The sequence below is a fragment of the Scardinius erythrophthalmus genome (genome assembly GCF_964197995.2).
Source record: "Scardinius erythrophthalmus genome assembly, chromosome: 6".
NCBI classification, from domain to species: domain Eukaryota; kingdom Metazoa; phylum Chordata; class Actinopteri; order Cypriniformes; family Leuciscidae; genus Scardinius; species Scardinius erythrophthalmus.
This window is the reverse complement of record NC_138226.1, coordinates 14,634,034-14,653,963: the sequence shown is the minus strand read 5'-3', so window position 1 is coordinate 14,653,963 and position 19,930 is coordinate 14,634,034. Positions and strand designations below refer to the sequence as shown.

At 40.0% G+C, this 19,930-nt stretch overlaps 1 protein-coding gene across 2 annotated transcripts in view; it reads right to left on the bottom strand.

The window, feature by feature from the left end:
* LOC308692462 (interferon-induced GTP-binding protein Mx-like) overlaps positions 1–19,433 on the bottom strand; it is a 31,927-nt gene extending 12,494 nt beyond the window's left edge. The window contains exons 1-8 of one of the 2 annotated variants that reach the window (XM_081368502.1): positions 19,345–19,433; positions 14,866–15,095; positions 14,164–14,301; positions 13,876–14,030; positions 3,949–4,087; positions 3,646–3,844; positions 394–472; positions 133–255 (exon numbers count right to left, since the gene is read on the bottom strand). In XM_081368502.1, the coding sequence (XP_081224628.1) occupies positions 133–255; positions 394–472; positions 3,646–3,844; positions 3,949–4,087; positions 13,876–14,030; positions 14,164–14,301; positions 14,866–15,082 (1,050 nt within the window). In that variant the 5' untranslated portion in view covers positions 15,083–15,095; positions 19,345–19,433. The remainder of the gene's footprint in view (positions 1–132; positions 256–393; positions 473–3,645; positions 3,845–3,948; positions 4,088–13,875; positions 14,031–14,163; positions 14,302–14,865; positions 15,096–19,344) is intronic. The other variant, XM_081368503.1, reaches the window with a different exon arrangement.
* Positions 19,434–19,930: the final 497 nt, after the last annotated feature.

Here is a 19,930-nt window from a genome sequence, read left to right as displayed (position 1 = left end):
GCTGGATGGTGCCGATGAGTGTACATTAACGGGAAATAATAAAGTTGAGGACGTTCTGTGGCATTCACCACCAGATATGTCCAGTAGTGTTGACCATGCACCATGAAGTGTTTTTTTTTTGTTTTTTTTTACCGTAATCAGAAAATTGTTCTTCTCTTGTTCATCAGTTGGAACTCCATCTCCCAGTGCCCTAAGATCCTCATTCGTCTTCTCTAATTTCCTCTCAAGTTGTTTCTGCAACTGTGGCAGCGTTTTCTAAAAGTGAAGAAATAAGTTGGAAATGGAGACTTTAGAATGCAAAAAAATCTGACCCTATTCTGACTTTAATTTACTTCAGTCTTTTGTTTCTTTAAGGCAAACTCTAATAAACTAGGCATAACTTTGCTTACGCACATAAATGTGTCCAACCAATTCTTTTGTAAGTCTTTCTGCAAGAAGGGGTACTGTAGCTTTTCCTTCCTCAAGAAGAGGCCTGAAGGGAAAAAATCATTTCAATAGTAACAAAGAATTTGAAGACAACTGGAGAATTTTGCATCATTTATATGTATAAATATTGTAAATATTAACAAAAAAAGGCCATTTTTAAAATGCCACACAAATGTCCCTGATACCTGACACACATTTCAGTGCAGTCTGTCAAGTGCCCTAAACACTGTAAACTGCAAAACAAAAGTCCAACTCTGAGGATGCACCTCAACAAGGGTGTTTCAGTGGGCTGGTTCAGCGCTCATGTGCTCATTGCACAGCGTCATATCGGCCAGTCCACTATGTAGATAGTGGTTAAACATGAGATATAATTCATTTGGGGTATATCAAATGGGCAATCCTTGGTCTTATTAATCTATTACTCGTTCCAGAGCAAATCAATTTTGGTTAAGGGGAAAATTAAGTTTCATAGGTTATTTCGCTTAAATCCTGTAAGCTACTAGAGTGCTGCTTGTACGTTTGACTTAATTGTTTGCTTGTGTATTCCCTATTGTCTTTTATAATGGCTATTGTTGTTCATTTAAATATTGTTGTTCATTAAATAATATTTTATATAAGTATGCCTTGTTTGGTATTGAGAAAGGATCCTGATATGGACTTGAGTGAAACTTAAATTATTACGCCTTTAGATGGCGGCAAAAACTGTCTTTATGAGTGAGTCAGAACAAGGAAGTTGTTCTCTTTCAAGCATACGTTTCGGTGTCTCACGATGGGATCCACCCCTTCCGCGTATTCCGGTGGTGGTAGTTATGTTTGAGGCCTATAATAAAAGTTTACCTCTTAGTAGCGTGTGTGTGTGCGTGTAGCTAAGACAGCGCGCATCAGAGAGTGCGCGTCAGAGAGAGCTTAAAGTGATATTGATGTTAGTCTCGGGTCAGGTTGGGTTCGGGCTGAAAAATTGCAGACGTTGTCGGGCTGGGGCCGGGTTAGGACCAGATTTTTCGGCCCGTGCAGGGCTCTAACGACCCGTGACCCGTGGTCTCTCCTGTTATGCAGAGATCTACTGTCACAGGCGGGGGGAGATCTTTCATCCTCAACCAGAACACTTGGCACTATGGGCCTGGCCAGTGAGTGGTTCAATTTGAATACAACCGGTCTGTCTGACAGCGTTATCAGAACCATACAGAATGCTAGAGCTTTGTCGATGAGGTATCTTTATGAATGCAAATGGAGCGTGTTTGAGCTCTGGTGCGCGGCTAAGCATGAGATTCCCTTTCAGTGTTCAGTGGCAGTAGTTCTTAGCCTAGAAATCTAGACGCACCCTAGCGGCAGCAAAATGTATTTCGCAGCCAGGGTAGTCTAGCAACTCTCAATAAACCTTCTCGCTGCAAAAACCCAGATTGGGTCAGGCCAATCACGTTGTGTATAGAGTAGGCAGGGGCGGGCTTAACATACACTTAACATTGCGACGGTTACCTGGCTGCTGCTACTTGAAAACAAAGAATGGCTGCTGATGGAGAACAACGGTCTTTCGAATCGGCTTTGGCAACGACTCTGGAGGACTTAAGTTTTTCTTTGTGAAAAGAGCAAAGAACGGCACTTAAGTCATTCTTAAAAAAAGGAAGATGTGTTCGTCGTTTTGCCGGCCAGATACGGCAAAAGTTGAATCTATCAACTAAGCTCCGCTGTTGGGAAAACGCTCTGGTTGGTTGAAGCGCTGTCCTATTGCGTGCAGAGGGAATTTGAAAGACAGCCGTTTATCCCGCCCCTTGGATTGAGCCGTGACTATGGTGAGTTTCCAGGCCTAACATCTTGATGTAGGTCTGGCTTGCCAGGCTTAGTAGTTCTATCATTTCTACAGGATTTGATAGACCAAGGGAAAGCATTTTCAACCCATAAAAGTGTATTTGGCTGCTATATCTGCTTGTTTTGAGCATCCTTTAGTATGCAGGTTCATGATGGGTATTGCCAATTTCAAAACCGCTTTCCCCTTCATGGGATTTAGAACTTGTACTTGATGCTCTCTCAATGTCCCCATTTGAGCCACTGGACAAGATTGATTTCAAAATATTGTCGCTTAAGATGGCGCTGTTAGCCTTGACTTCGGCGAAGCACGTAAGTGAGATTCATGCACTTTCGGTGCATGCATCCAGCATGCCATGTACACAGTTCATGCCCGGGGATGCAGGGATAGTTCTGAAGCCTAATCCTGCATTAATGCTCAAAATAGTTATTACTATCACTCCTTTTGAGCTAAGAGCTTTCTATCCACCACCTTTTGCTTCATCAGAACAGGAAAAGTTAAATGCGTTGTGCCCAGTGCGTGCTTTATGCATTTACACAAAAAGAACCAGAGGGTTCAGGAAGAGTGATAAGCTGTTCAAAGCCGATCACTAAGCAGCGTTTGTCGCACTGGATAGTGGAGGCAATTTTGTTGGCATTTTCCAGTAAGGGTCATGTGCCCCCAGCTGGTTTACGTGCACACTCAACAAGGGGAATGTCAACTTCGTGGGCTCTCTTTAAAGGAGTCACAATACAGATATTTGCGAAGCAAATACATATTTGCGATGCAAATACATTGCATACATTTGCAAGGTTTTATAAACTGGATGTTACAGCTCAAACTTTAGCACATGCAGTAATGAGCGTAGGAGTTTGAGTCATGACTCATGACTCGTCCAGCCCTGGAGGCAGTACTTGTGGTTGGCAGGAGACTTCGAGACAGGCTATCTGGCAATACGGGAGTTAGGATATCCCATAGGGAGACACCGAAACGTATGCTTGAATGTGAACAACAGGTTACTTGCATAACCCCGGTTCTCTGATAGCATTAAGTGAGGTGTCTCACCAGATCACCCTCCTTGCTGTTTGAAGCGAGGAAGAGGTGTGCTTGTTTTGAATGTCGTTATGACGTTGTGTTGCTACTGAGGGGGTGGGGTAGCCACCTCGTTCCTTTGTTACAAGTTCTACATTTTTAGAATTAGTAACGGAGGCTTGGGCTCAACTGTTAAACTGTCAACTTGAGATTTGAATCCATGGCGGAAGGAAGTAGTTCTGCACAACAGAGGGTTTTTAAAGACACTCCGTTGTTCACACAGCTATATCGCACTGCTACTCGTGTAATATTGCTCATATATCTCTCACAAACTTCTTGGCTTTATTTTTTCACTCTACAGTTTTTCTTACATATATGGTTTGTGTTAGATATTCTTTTCTTGCCTAAAATGAGCATGTTCATAAAAAAAACGTCTTTCTTTTTCCAGCGCTTTGACCAGATCAAGCTTCTCATTGATGTCTTGCTGGCCTCTGCACTTTACGATCATGTAGCCCTTCTTCAGTGGTATCACTTGATTATTGACTGTTTTGACCACCGTCTCCTCCATGCCTTTGTCAACTAAGTCCGGTTTAGTCAGAATACCTGAAAATGCAAAGAGAAAGATTTTTATTATTTTTATTATTTCATAAAACAAGATAAACTATACAGACAATACTTCACATATTCAGTGAGTAGCCTATTTGTACCCAGGGTCCTTTGTCCGGTTGAATCTACTTTGGATGCCATCTGCAGTGCCTCAGTGGTGGCGATGTCAATGTTTGCAGGCACCACAACCAAGCTGATGGTTTCTTGTCTTTTAATGAACTTTTCAATTAGATCTTTTATCTGTTATGGAAAACCAAAATAAGGGAATGCAGTGCTGCAAGAATCAATGCATCTAGAATACATAATGTTATCTGATACTCAAGCTTTTTTTATAAACTGAAGATTTGTTGACACTTATATGGTGTTTGGGGTCCGTTCAGACCCTTTTAATGTTTCATTGTTCCCTTCATCTCAGTGGCATGAGACTTTTTGACTAACCCCAAATCAAGAAAAGTTGGGACATTTTGAAAAATGCAATAAAATCAAGAATCTGTGATTTGTTCATTCCCGCAAGAGAGAATTGTCAACAACAACAACAAAAAATCACATTCCTCAATGAAAGATTGCAAAGAATTTAGGTCTTTCACAATCTGCCATACATAATATTGATTTCAGACCATGCTATTAAAAAGTTATGGATTTCGTGTCGATAGACAAACCCATTTTTGTTTACTGCATTAAAAAAATTTAGGCATGATGACAAAATGACGTACGGTAATTGCTGCTGTGCTTGCAGCTATATTTTACATATGTTTTTATATAATCTTATTCTAAAGTTAATTATTTTTTACATTTGGTTTATTGAAATAAATAGTCAATACAATCTGACTTAATTTTTTGTGGAATTTTAGCTACTGTATATTTTTATAAAATTTATGTGGCATTATTACAAAAACAGACACTTCAAGACACCTCAAACCTCAACAACAAATTCTAAACTTTCACAAAAATATATATAAATTAAAGCTGCAAGCAGCGATGAAAGGGCCCTCACAGCTGTGCCACCGCCACCTGGCGGCTTTAGGAAAACAGAGCACGGTGGGCAGTATGTAAATATAGGAGGACTATGTCAAGTCATTTGTATTTGTCACACTTCCTGCTACCAGTAGTTGGCATTAATACTATAACTGAATATTGTCAAACAAACATGTGAAGTTTGGGGCAGATCGGACATTGTATGCCTGAGTTACTACAAATTCCTCTTTCGTGGCGTTAATCGCATACATTAGCACTTAGCAAGTGTTGCATGATTTAACATGTTTCTATCATGTTTGGTACTTCATGGCATATTATAATATGTTTCTTGGAGTGAATTACAGTGTAAAGCATGCCACTTCATGTTGCCAGGAGGTGGCGCTATTACTATAACTGAATATGGGCATGCAGATGTCTTCAGGGCAGGACTCTTATCAAACATGTCAAGTTTGGGGCAGATCGGACATTGTATGCCTGAGTTACCACAACTTCCTGTTTCGTGGCGTTAATCGCATACATTAGTACTTAGCCAAGTGTTGCGTGATTTAACATGTTTCTAGCATGTTTGGAACTTTATCGCATATTTTAAAATGTTTCTGGGAGTGAATTACAGTGTAAAGCATGTCATTTCCTGTTGCCAGCAGGTGGCGCTATGACTAACTGAATATTGTCATGTAGATGCATTCAGGACCGAACTCTTATCAAACGTGAAGTTTGGGGCAGGTCGGACATCGTATGCCTGAGTTACAACAGCTTCCTCTTTCATGGCGAAACGTCAGGCCACCACGGACACACCCTTCAGCGAAAACTCCAAGATCTTTACAATATACCACTGCTAAGGCCTTAAGATTACACTGACCATACATGATGTTGATCTGGCTAAATCTCTATAAGGAGTTTATCACAGTGTAAAAAGTGCCATTTCCTGTTGCCCACAGGTGGCGCTATGACTGGAACTGAATATTGGCATGTAGATGTCTTCAGGCCAGGACTTCACAAACATGTGAAGTTTGGGGCAGGTCCGACACTGTATGTCAGAGTAACAACAACTTCCTGTATCATGGCGAAACATCAAATTTTGTCAGGCCGCCACGGACACACCTTTTAGCGAAAACTCAAGATCTTTGCAATTTAATGTCGCAAAGGCCCTTAGATTGGACTGACAAAATATGATGTGGATCTGATTAAATCTCTAGGAGGAGTTTGTTAAAGAACGTCTGGAAATGGAAAAAAACACCAATTTTGCAGAGAAAAGTCAAAATATCTCAGTTGGCCAAATCCAGAAACATGAATGGATCTCTGTGGCCCTCTGATGGCTATATATAGTCAAAATACTTTTTTTCTAAAACTAACTCCTACAGGTTTTTTTTTAACCAGCAGATTAGTAGGGAGGTTAAGTGACTTTTGACTTCAAGTCATGATGCAAAGGTCCCCTTTGGTATGGAAGTACCTTAGGGCCATAGAAATAAATTTATCCTAAGACACACGTGAGATCACATTTTGTATCTTATATACGCACATTTTTTAAAAATGGCCGCCGACCATACTTGAGAGGCCCATATCTTTGCTTCTGTTATAGCTATAATGACAAATTTGGTATCAACGTGTACATTTTTGGGGTCAAGGAGTCCAATAAATTAGGTTCCAAGACTAAAAAACAATAATGTTGTCCTTACCATGACAATTGGAGGTGAAGTATGCAATTTTTTATTAAAAAACACATGCCAAACACACAGTGTTTCGTGGGAGGTGGGAGGTTTTTTCCTAAAATGTTCGATTTTGACATCTTAATTTCAAAAGGCTATATCTTAAAAGTGATAAAAGATAGAGACTTTCTGTAAATTAGAGAAATATTAAGGAAGACCCAAAGTTTATGTAGGGATTACATTTCCCCATCTAATTTGCATATTATGACGTCATTATGGTGGCGGCCATCTTGGATTATAGAATTCTCATGAAAAGTCACGTTTAAATGATAAAATGATCAAATGCAGCACTTCTTTCCCCCCAAAATGTCCCTCACCTTCTGTATGCTATATTGCACAATACTGAATGCTCAGGTAAATAGTAAGTAGTAAACAAACTGTGTAAATCATTACTAATAAATGGTAGAAACAAACCGAATGCAAGTAGCGGTTGGCCTTTTGCTGTAGAGATTTTCTATTTACTACATATAGTAAATCATCCTCATTGGCCAAGTACTCAAAAGCCGGCATTCCCATCAGCTTGCGATAGACTATGCATAATAGCCCCTCTGCCCAGTGTCACACCGTCTCTGCTCCTGCTGGGAGCAGCACGGCCAGATCTGCCTCGCGCACGCGCCGAGTGTGCACAGCTCGGACTACTGTCATTGCGACTCCCCACCCTGCCTCCACCTTGCCCCCTAACTGTCCTATGAATACTTCGACCTCGTCTAACATACCCAGTGGCATTAGACAAACAAAGTCTCCACCACAATACTGTCGCCACGATTGTGGAGAGGCACACACGGTAAAAATCTCCCGCCTCGTTCCCCACAACACTAACACGCCTGCTAACTTCGCGATGAACACTCCGACCCCGAGAAACATTGTTCCCACCACTGACATTGGGTAAAGGACCATCTAAATTGGGCAAAGGATTCACCGTTTGTGCTTGGTGTAGGGCTATACTTTCACTTTCAGAATCAGGCAGATATTCCCCTTCATAATCAGGGTCCACGAATAGAAGACCCAACACTTCATTGCGGGTAAGCTTTATTGATGCCATTAGATATAATAATAATAATAATTATAATAATAATAATATAATGCAAATACTCGCTGACGTTGACAATATTGCTCTGATAAAATGGCTCACTCGCACACTAGCTCCGCTTTTGTTCGCACTGATTCAATGCACTCTAGCTCGAAGATTTTGTATAGAAGCATGATGTTTTTTTGAGTCGCGGATGAAGTATGACATGTCTGCCATCTAATGGAGGGTAGGTTGAACGAAATTTGACACCCTATTTGACAAAATCGGCCGTTTTATTCAGTGGACTGCCTGAGGTGGGACCACGACACCAATCTACTCCTAGTGACTGATCACTGAATTCGCTATATCTATGCTAAATGTTTTCAAGTGGTCATATGACACACATTCCTCTTTTATGCATGGCCTCCACCAGATATCTACTACCACTTTGCTGGTGTAGTTTCATTGCCAGATATAGCGAAGCTGGTGTTTCCCTCTCTCTTATGTGACGAGGAACACTGCCATGTTTCTTGGATCTGCATCTTACAGAGTTGAAAATTATTTGCTGCCCAATGGATGTTGCAGCCTGGAACTTCTCAGGTCCAGGAGGTGGCTGATCAATACCTGATCCACCAAGAAGCATGTGTAAGAACGATCTCAGCATGGGAGGGATAGAATCAGCTTCACAGGAAGTTGAGAAGGCACCTGTAAAAGCATGCTTCATGGGGAGATACTCTTGCCGAAGGATTTTGGCTGCTTTGAAGATGATGGAGACATCGGTAGAAGTGTTGTTTTTCATGTTAGCAACAGCTTTGCTCAGGTCATCATCAAATACAATGGACCAGACACGATTTATTTGTACTGATCTGATGTCAGGAATCAGGCGTTCAATATCCTTCCGAAGGCGTGTGGTGTTGCATTTGATGTTTGGAAATCCAAGATCAGCAATGCGCTCGTCATAGAGGGCTGTCAAGTCAGACATTGCCAGTGATTCCCCTGAGCAACGATAGTCCATGATGTATTCGAGCAACTCATTGAGGACATGTGCTCTGATGACCTGAGTTGCATTACTTTCAGTTGAGTCACATCCAACAGTTTCTGCTTTTCTATAGAGCCTAGTCAGGCATGGACGATGATAAACAGCATTAATAGCAACCATGTCACCAGCAGCTAGTTCAGCCAATAGATGCCTGTCACCCACCACCTGAGCACATTCTTTCACTTTTCTATCCAAGCCAAGGGTGGCAGCCCTCCTCAGTTCCTTTTTTTTGCCCACTTCACCACAGAAGAGACACAGTTTATCAAATGGTTCACATGATGATGTTGAGGGTCTGGGTAAAGCGAGTGTGGTGGACTTGTCACTCATGCGCCATGTTTTTACTGGACTCACAGACTTTTCATGCTTTTCATGCCCGATAGGACTCCTTCTTCAGCTTGACGGCATCCCTTACTTCCGGTGTCCACCACCGGGTTCGGGGATTGCCTCCTCGACAGGCACCTGAGACCTTACGGCCACAGCTCCGAGCGGCCGCTTCGACAATTGAGGTGGAGAACATGGTCCACTCGGACTCAATATCTCCAGCCTCCCTCGGGATCCGGTCGAAGCTCCACCGGAGGTGGGAATTGAAGATCTCTCTGACAGGAGACTCGGTCAAACGTTCCCAGCAGACAGTACGCTTGGGTCTGTCGAGTCTGTCCAGCTTCCTCCCCCGCCATCGGATCCAACTCACCACCAGGTGGTGATCAGTTGACAGCTCCACCCCTCTCTTTACCCTCTCTTGGAGTGTCCAAAACATACGGCCGCAGGTCAGATGAAATGACCACAAAGTCGATCATCGACCTACGGCCTAGGGTGTCCTGGTGCCACATGCACTGATGGACACCCTTATGCTTGAACATGGTGTTCGTTATGGACAAACTGTAACTAGCACAGAAGTCCAATAACTGAACACTGCTCGGGTTCAGATCAGGGGGGCCGTTCCTCCCAATCACGCCACTCCAGGTGTCACTGCCACTGCCCACGTGGGCATTGAAGTCCCCCAGTAGAACGACGGAGTCCCCAGTTGGAGCACTTTCCAGCACCCCTCCCAAAGACCCAAAGAAGGCCGGGTACTCTGCACTGCCGTTTGGCCCGTAGGCACACACGACAGTGAGAGACCTATACCCGACCCGAAGGCGCAGGGAAACGACCCTCTCGTTCACCGGGGTGAACTCCAACACATGGCGGCTGAGCTGGGGGTCTATAAGCAAACCTACACCAGCCCGCCACCTCTCACCATGGGCAACTCCAGAGTGGTGAAGAGTCCATCCTCTCTCGAGGAGTGTGGTTCCAGAGCCCAAGCCGTGCGTAGAGGTGATCCCGACTATCTCTAGTCGGAACCTCTCAACCTCACGCACAATCTCAGGCTCCTTCCCCGCCAGTGAGGTGACGTTTCACGTCCCTAGAGCTAGCTTCCATGTCCAGGGATCGGGTTGTCGAGGCCCCCGCCTTCGACTGCCGCCCGATCCTCTCAGCACTGACCCCCTTACGGTCCCTCCTGCAGCTGGTGAGCCCATGGGAAGGCGGCCCCACGTCACTCCTTCGGGTTGAGCCCGGCCGGACCCCGTGGGGGGAGGCCCGGCCACCAGGCGCTCGCATACGAGCCCCAACCCCGGGCCTGGCTCCAGGGTGGGGCCCCGGCTGCGCCATACCGTGCGACGTCACGGTCCTCGGTTTAAGAGGGATCTTTTTTCAATCTTTAGGGCGGACTGACATAGGAAGCATAAACTCCAGTCACGGCATTCCATTATGGCTAATATGAAAAAAGAAATTAAGTTGCTTTAACATCATAAGAGAGATAATATGAGCATTAACAAGCATTCGCAAAAGTAAAAAATATCAAATAATGAAGCTAGCTAACTAGCTAGCAACATGTAGGCTATAGGCTAAAAATGACACTAACTAGCAGTGGTGGACGAAGTACACATACCATGTACTTGAGTAAAAGTAAAGATACTCAAGGTAAAATATTACTCAAGTAAAAGTAGAAGTGCTGCCTTTAAACATTCACTTGAGTAAAAGTACAAAAGTAGTTGCCTTCAAATGTACTTAAGTATCCAAGTACTATGATTTTTTTATGGCTATAATTGTCCTATTATTATTTTTGTCACAAGACTCTTGCTTAACTCAGTCTACGTGAAGACTCCAATGTCACTCTTGGCACATCAATCTATTAATAAAATGACATTAATTAGTCTATATATATATTTATATTATATATATATTTGAATTGAATACATTTTTTGTGTGTTTAATTTTGGACGGAAGGGGACTGTTCCCATAAGGTATAATACATTTACAGTATTTACTGTATATATTTTTCACGAGCGTCTAGTTATAATAGGCCTATTATAAACATCCTAATGTTATGATACATTCACATAAACCTGCACAATGCCATTAACACACACACACACACACACACACACACACACATTTATACATATATAATATATATATATATATATATATATATATATATATATATATATATATATATATATATATATATATATATATATATTTATTTATTTATTTATTTTTCTACGTTATGGGAGCAGCCTATTTCCCTCCAAAATTAAACATCAAAACGTATTAATGCAGTGTTTCTGCTACTCCCCAGAAAAAAAAAAATGCTATTATATGCAAGTAATTTTAGTGTCAACGTAATAAGCAATGCTCATTATGCGTCAATATTTACCGATAATTGCTGCAATAATAGCTGCTGCTCTCTGCCCCGCTTAAAATCATTGGCAACGTCATTTATCACGTGACCGCGCGGCGGCGAGATTACAGCGGCTGCACACTGCACAGACCATTCGCTGAATGATATTAAAATACTGCGACTCGAGATAGATCGATTAGAGTGTACTAGTGTAGACGGCTCTGTATGCTTTTCAATCACTCTCGCGATGTCATAAACGGATCGGTCTGTGCAGCTCCGGTTCAAGTCGAACAAGCCTATAGTGTGTCGCAACCTTATACTGTCTATGGTCGCAACTCTCATAACGGCTCTGGTTCACGCAGATAGCGCCAAGGCAAGTTCAAAACAAAGCATGCAAGTTGTAGGCTAGTGATTGGTGGCTCGTTTGACCAGTTAAGTTTTTATCCACTCATAAATAAAAAGGAACGACTGATTTTGAAAATGTAATAGAGTAAAAAGTAAGATATTTGACTTTGAAATGTAGTGGAGTTAAAGTAAAAGTCTTCCCAAATTTAAATACTCAAGTAAAGTACAGATACACAAAAAAACTACTTAAGTACAGTAACGAATTACATTTACTTCGTTACTGTCCACCACTGCTAACTAGTCACTAGCTAGTTATGATGAAGCTAACTAGTTACTAGCGACCTAGTTATAATGAAGCTAACTAGTTACTAGCTAGCTAGTTACTAGTTATCTAACATTAAAAGCATTTTTCTATTTAATGAGGAAGTCATACGAACCTCAAAGTGTTAACCTGTCACCTCTGACCTTCAACAGCTGTCACAGCTCCTGGTGCAGATGGGATGTGTTGTTGCAGGAACTGATTCGCTATAGGCTACAACTGACTGGTCGAAATCTCATGCTACTTAGGACAAATGTAATGTACAGAAGTAGCTGCACTGCTTAAATACAAAATTAAAGTTTTTGAAGGAAAAGATAAGTAAAGTCACTCTGATGACACAATTTTTATGTGAAATGTGCATATTTACCCCCAATTGTCATGGTATGGGGAAAATTTTAGTTGTTTTAAACTTGAAACCAATTTTATTGGATTCCTTGACCCCAAAAATGTACACTTTGACACCAAATTTGTCATTATAGTGATAACAAAAGCAAAGATATGGGCTCTAGAGTATTTTCGGCGCATTGGCGGCCATTTTTGAAAAAAACTGTTTATTTCTGATACAAAGTGTGATCTCACTTGTGTCTTAGGATAAATTTATTTGTATGACCCTAAGGTACTTCCATACCAAAGACGACCTTTGCATCATGACTTGAAGTCAAAGGCCTATTTTTTGGGCTTAACCTCCCTACTAGATGGCAGAATTCTGCCTCTAACACCTAGATCAATATCCAGAAACTCATATTTAATTTAATTCATCATGACTTTTGTCCACTGTAGTGGACATTATATTTGAGTGAATTTTTTTGACATCATACATGTCACATGACACAACCTGGGTGTCCTGTAAAGAGCACATTCAGGACTTTTCAGAGATACCAAATGTTTGGAGGTTTCACCATGAAAACAACTTCTCCTTGGTCTTTAAAAATGTCTGACATTAATTTAGTGATGGAAATATGTTAATATATTGTAATTATAATTTAAATTTGACTACTTTTCAAATTGTATTTCATAAAACAACATCTCAGGAAAATGTTAAGGGGTTTCAAATAAAAAAAAAAAACTTTCTGTTACAGAACAGGGCATTGATTTCAAACGTGTCCACTGTAGAGGACATCAGAACTTAAATCATGTTTATCAGGCATTTTGGGAGACAAAACAAGTGAATATGGAAATAAATTATACATCAATATTCCTATGAAATATTAGATATTATTATTAAAATATTGCCAATTATTACTCCAATTATTACACTTCTTTTTTCATTAAATGTTGCTCCAAGAACACATTAATGTGCAAATTAGATACAGTGTATAGATACATTGCATTGAATGGGAATATTAATTTATGGCCATTTTACCCACATATCGCATAAAGTAAAATGGTCTATCAATTAATTTCGTTATCAACATAGTTGAGAATCATCTTTATACAAATTTTGGTTAATTTTTTTTTTATTGGTGATTGAAAAAAAAATCCCATTGTTTTTGCCTATACATATAATTTCATGTCATTTTATTTTTTAAACAACTTAGTCCTGGCATTTGAAACTGGAATATTCTATGCTTATTTCACCCTTACGCTACATCATGGCGATATCGCAAGACAGCTTTTCACTCGACGGGAAATCTCGTCACAAATCTCGTGGCACGAGATCTCGTCACACCCCTACTTTTATGGCAAGCCGTTTTAGCTTAAATTGTACCCAGCGTTACTCGTCGTAATTGCATTTTTACTAGTAAGAATTCAATTAGAGAGCTCTAACAAGAAAAACAAGGAAACAAGAAAACAAAAACAAAAAAATTACTTTTGGGAGATGCGAGAGCGAAGTAGTCCAGTGATAATTGACAGGCAGCCATGGTGAATGCAATAACCGGAAGACGCAGTAGCCTACACTGCTTCAGCAATTTTTCACAGCTACTTCCGGCATTCTATTGTGATGCGATAACGGCCTATTAGTGTCTTACTTGTTTCTCGATGTCTTTTGGCTGGTTGCCAGTGGCAACTCTAGCAATGCCTGGTAGATCAATGAGAGTGAGATCAGGGACATCACTGGACTGGATCTCCAGAGTGATCATCTCATGACTGATCCCTTCTCCCTCTCCAGCCAATACTGTCTGGGCTATAAAAAAAAACAACCATGTCACATACAATAGATGACAAAACAGTTAATTCAACTATTCTAAAGGCTTACAGGGAATTAAAGTTCTCAATAGACTGTATCTGTATACACTTAAATGTGTAAGTATACAAACCATTTAAGACAGCATTCTCTACTTCAGCTGGGTTCTTCAGTTGCTTTATTTGGCCCTTATATGACAGCAATCCATGCCAGTTGTTGTCCTTTGTAATTTTCTTCAGTTTCAATATCAGAGGACAGCGTGTCACAATACCTGTGTTGAATATACTAGATGTTCAGCTTAAAGGTAGAGTAGGCAATTTCAGAGAGGGTATGCTGTAGGCTATGCACAAACAGGGTGCGCGGAGGTATGGAAATGCCAACGCTGTCTAACGATCAACTCGTACGAGTGAGTAAAAGGTGGCCAATTCATACGACCTCACTCGTATGATGTGTCTAAACACAGTGATGGATTGGTTTAGGGGCGTGGTCAGGGGTAGGTCATTCCTACAAATTCATACGAATTTGGCAACTCATAAAATATGTACGATTAAGCAAAAATCTTACAAATTTGTGCAAGTGAGGTCCTATGAATTCGTACCAATTAGCCACCTCATAAATTTGTACAAATTGCCGTGAGATCGGGTTGGGAATTACATATGTTGACATGCAGGTATGCACATTGTATAAATGGGGGAACATTTAACATATAGCAAAAAGTGTTTATAAAAAAAATTGCCAACCCTATACCTTTAACAACACATTATTTAGACTAATAAATAAGGAAAGAGCAAACAAGTATTTCCAGTCTGTTGTGTAATGCATATTGTGCTATTACCTGTTCCCCTGGGTAGTGCCACTCCAGACAGGGCTTCCAACACAGAACTCTTTCCTGAGCTCTGGTCACCTATGACAGCAATAGCTGGCAGGTTCAGGTCCTCTTCAACACCTAATGACCTGAGAGAGTCCACTAGGTCAATGCATGGGCGGACCTTCTCTTCATAGTGCTGGCTAAGACTACTGCTCTTTCCCTTTGAAGAACTGCTTGGAGTCATGTCTGAACTCTGTCTGGAAAATATGACAAAAAGAAACAGTTCTCTGTAGATCAGTGATATTGAATTGTCAACCAATGATGACCTATCAATTTTAGAACTTTCAAGAAAGAAAGTTCAACAAAGTCAACAAAAATAAAGATAGGTCACAGCCTTATTAAAACTTAAACTTAACTGTCAGGCTAAGCCTGAGTTTTTACATTGTTCCTTTAACACTGACCGACAGGAACACAATGATATTACCACTGACTCTCTTGCATACCATTGTTTGACTTTATTAACCACTATCCGTCCAAAAATAAATATACAGTACAGAAAATCAACTTAAGGCTACAATTATAAATGACACAATATAGACCTACAAACGTGTTCAACCCCCCCCCCCCCCACCCAAAAAAAAGGGTTTGTATATTTTGCTGTAGTGTGTCAATAGGAAATATCAGTTTACATTTCCAAACATTCTTTTTGCCATTAATTGTAATAATCCAGTGAGATTTGTGTAGGCACAAGGAGTCTGACAACAGCCGGTATGATCTGATCTCACCATCATCGAGTCCGTTTGTGATTACATGAAGAAACAGAAAAAACTGAGACGGACTAAATCCAGAAGAACTGCAGGAACGTCTCCAAGATGCTTGAAGAAACCTTGCAAAGCTACAGTACTGTGAAAAGTATACTGCCACTTGTGTTAAAATGCTGTAAAGTGAGAATGCTTTCAAAAATAAAATCACAAATTGAATTTATTTATGATTTAACTTCTATTAACTAATTCATAACAATATATGGTGCAACGACCCTTTGCGTTTAAAACGGCTTTTGTCCAGGTACACTTGCGCATAGTTTTTCAGGTAGCTTTGCAGGAAGGTTTCTTCAAGCATCTTGGAGACGTTCCCGCAGTTCTTCTGGATTTAGTTTGTCTCAGTTTTTTCTGTTAATATTAACATACCTAAGACTTTTGCACAGTACTGTACACATACACACACAGATGTTGATTAGACAGGTATGCCTTAGGCTGGCCACAATAAAAGGCCACTCTAAAGTTTATTAAAGTTTAAATACGCTAGCTATTGATTTAAAATCACTGAATAATTTTTTGAATGAAACACAACCACTTGTATCTATTTATTCTATATTTAACTCTCAATTACAGTTTATATTACATTAAATACAAGATTAACACATGCTTTTTAAAAACATCCAATTCCGCGTGTGCTTGTCAAATCAAATGATCAATCAAATACGTCATCGCACTGTTGCGTTGAGTGTGCTGTTGAGTGTGTTCAGGTGGTACCCAGAAAGGATTATGGGAGATGTAGTGTGCTGTTGTGCTGTTGGAGATCGTGACGTTTTGTGCTGCATTCAGTTAAACTAGCTTACAAAACTTTTCCTCTCTCTCTCTCTCTCTCTCTCTCTCTCTCTCTCTCTCTCTCTCTCTCTCTCTCTCTCTCTCTCTCTCTCTCTCTCTCTCTCTCTCTCTCTCTCTCTCTCTCTCTCTCTCTCTCTCTCTCTCTCTCTCTCTCTCTCTCAAATTCAAATTAGCTTTATTGGCATGACTTGTACAGTATTGCCAAAGCATTGGCCATTACATAGGCAATGAACAAATAATCAATAAAATTAATCAGTAAACAAATGCATGAATACATTTATACAAAAAAAAAAAGAAGAAAATAAATCCGTACAATTATTAAAAATAAATATACAATTATTTATCCATCTGAGGTTCCACTGGTTGTCCTCATTTCATGGCATGAAAAGACATATTTTGCAGCAATTATCTCACATTTGGGCATTTCTCCCAGTACATATGGGAGTTTCTGTGTGTCTGATATGGATTCGAATTCAGGGTATATTTGGGAAATGTTTGCAAAGTGTTTTTGTCTTAGTGTATTATATTTGGGGCATGAGGTTAGAAAGTGCAGCTCTGCCTCTAGCTGTCCCCTGTCACACTGGGAGCAGAGTCTCTCCTCTTGTGGGAGCCAGCTCTGTCTGTGGCGACCCTTCTCAATGGCTGTGTTCACTCAGTCTGTATGTTGTCAGAATTTTTCTTAGTTTAGGGCATTTTATTGTACTCAGGTAATTTGCCAGTGTGAATTCTCTTTTTAGGGTCAGATAACATTGTACTTTACTTTGTGTTTTGGTCATTTCTTTCCAGTATTCAATATATTTTTCTTTCTGCTTGTTGATAATATAGTTTGTTCTGCTTGAGCTGGCGTTGCTGTCCTGAGGCTGTTGGGTACGTGTTACTGCAGAGAGCCTCAGGACAGCTGGCTGAGGGGACTCTTTTCTGGTTTCAGCTCCTGGTATGTTAGGGCTTTGTGATGATATGTCTGGGGGTTAACTGATTTTAAGTGATTGTAAAATTTAATTGATCTTTTTTGTATTTTTAGTAAGAGGGGGTATTGGCCGAGCTCTGCTCTGCACAGGTTATTTGGTGTTTTTCTCTGCACCTGTAGGATGCTCTTACAAACTCGGTATGGAAAGATTCTATGATTGTTTTGTCCCATTTGTCAAATTCATTATTAAGTTTTGGCCCCCAAATTTCACTACCATATAGAATTATTGGTTCTAGTACAAATTGGAATTTTTTTAGCCAGATTTCAATTGGAATATAGATTTTAATGTTTCTTTTTATTGCATAGAAAGCTCTCCTTGCTTTGTCCCTCAGATCTTTCACAGCCATGTTGAGGTTCCCTGTGTATGTAATGTTGAGGCCAAGGTAAGTGTAGTTTTTTGTGTGTTGTAATTTAGTGGTGTCTAAATAGAAATTGTGTGAAACCTGATTTCTGTATTGTTTCTGAAAGATCATTATCTTAGTCTTTACTGTGTTTACTGTCAGGGCCCAGGTCTGGCAGAATCTCTGTAGAAGGTGCTGCTGCAAGCCTTGTTTAGTAGGTGAGAGACCTCTGATCTCTGTGCTGTTCAGGGTGAGGCCATGGGTGCCGTGGAACTCTCTAACTGGTTTGCTAATTCATTAATATATAGATTGAAGAGAATTGGACTGAGATTGCATCCCTGCCTCACTCCCCGGCCCTGGGAGAAGAACGCTGTTTGTTTGTTTCCAATCTTTATGGCACATTCACTTTTTGTATACATGTTCTTAATCAAATCATATGTTTTTCCTCCAATGCCACTTTCAAGTAGTCTATAGAAGAGGCCCTCGTGTCAGATGGAATCAAAGGCTTTTTGGAAGTCAACAAAACAGGCATATACTTTTCTTTTGTTGATGTTTAATTCTTGATCAATTAGAGTCTGGAGTGTAAATATATGGTCCGTTGTGCGGCAATTTGGCAAAAAAAAACAATTTGGCATTTATGCAGAATATTGTGGTCATCAAGAAAGTTGACAAGTCGTTTATTAATGAGGTTGCAGAATATTTTTCCCAGGTTACTGGATACACATATTCCTCTGTAGTTATTTGGGTCATATTTATCTCTGGATTTATGAATTGGGGTTATTTCTCTCTCTCTCTCTCTCTCTCAAGGGTGCAATGATGATGTGATTGTGTTTTTTAGGTCCTTACTCTAAGCAAGAATGCTGATTGATATCAGTTTTTATAATGCCATGAATGATCTTTTCCATCTTTGCATTCATGATGTGTTGTGTACTACAATAATTGAAGATTAAAAAATTTGTTTTTGATTCTGAAGTTTAAAAACATAATAATTATAATATTTGCTTTGTTAAAATGTGAATTGATGTGTTTTTTGGCTACTTGTGAATAAAGTTTTTTTCAAAAATCAAAAAATCTCTTTCACTCTGCCGCGTGCGGAAGTGGAATGTGGAAAAAAAGAACAGGGTAAAGAGGCAGATCGAGCACTTAGTTTAGGATTACTATAACAGGTGTTATTTTAACGATTCATGAAATACGAATCACTGTCTAGCCATCTGAGATTTAGAAAGGGAAACAGAGGTTTGTCGGTAGCCTGCTCTAATTTGTCGGTAGCCTGCTAGCCTATAGCGTGTTTTTATGACGTGTTTTCATGGTCATGTTTTCATGTTGATCCTGGAATGAAATTACAATCAACCTATCAGATATTTGAAGGACAAGTTTACAGTTTGTCAAGTTTGCTTACAACCAGAATAATCATTATTATTATTATTCAAGTTAAAGGACTCACATAACGATTTGAGAGCAGAAAGTCGCTCCACTCCGTTCCAGAGTAACAAAATGAGTTTTTTTCTCTTTCCATTTTTAATGAAAAACTTATAGAGAGGGAGAGAATAGAATAGAATATATTTTATATGAGATGGAAGCAGGTACTCACTCAGTTCTCCAACGGCGCCTCTGTGATGTGAGATGCGCTGACCGTGAAATAGCCTATAAACGCTTAAGTTTCACTTTCCTTTCATCTGAAACTGCACAATGTACCAGTGGCACCTATAGGGATGGGCGATACCATTTCAAGGCCAGTATCGCCGATACCGATACCAATACGATAGGCTACCTCAAAATTGAACTTTAAAATTTGAAAAAAAAAAAAATTAAATTATTGAATTACTAAGATTAAAATGGGTAATGACACCCACTTAACAATATATTTGAAACTTGAAAGGCATTTTAACATTCAATACACCTTAATTGGAATGTATTAGATTATAATTTTATTTAGGCTACACATGGTTAAAATGTTTATAATTTTATTTAGGCTACACATGGTTAAAATGTTTACTTCTACAAAAATCTACAAAACATTATAGACCTATTTGAACTATGGTCACTGTAAAGTTAATTGTCATAAGGGACTTCCAGTGATAGGCTGTTGAACCAATAAAATGCAACCTTTTTATTCTGACAGTGTATGATTTCTAAAATTAGTTAGGCTCAAGGGCGTAGATTTGGTTTGAACATTG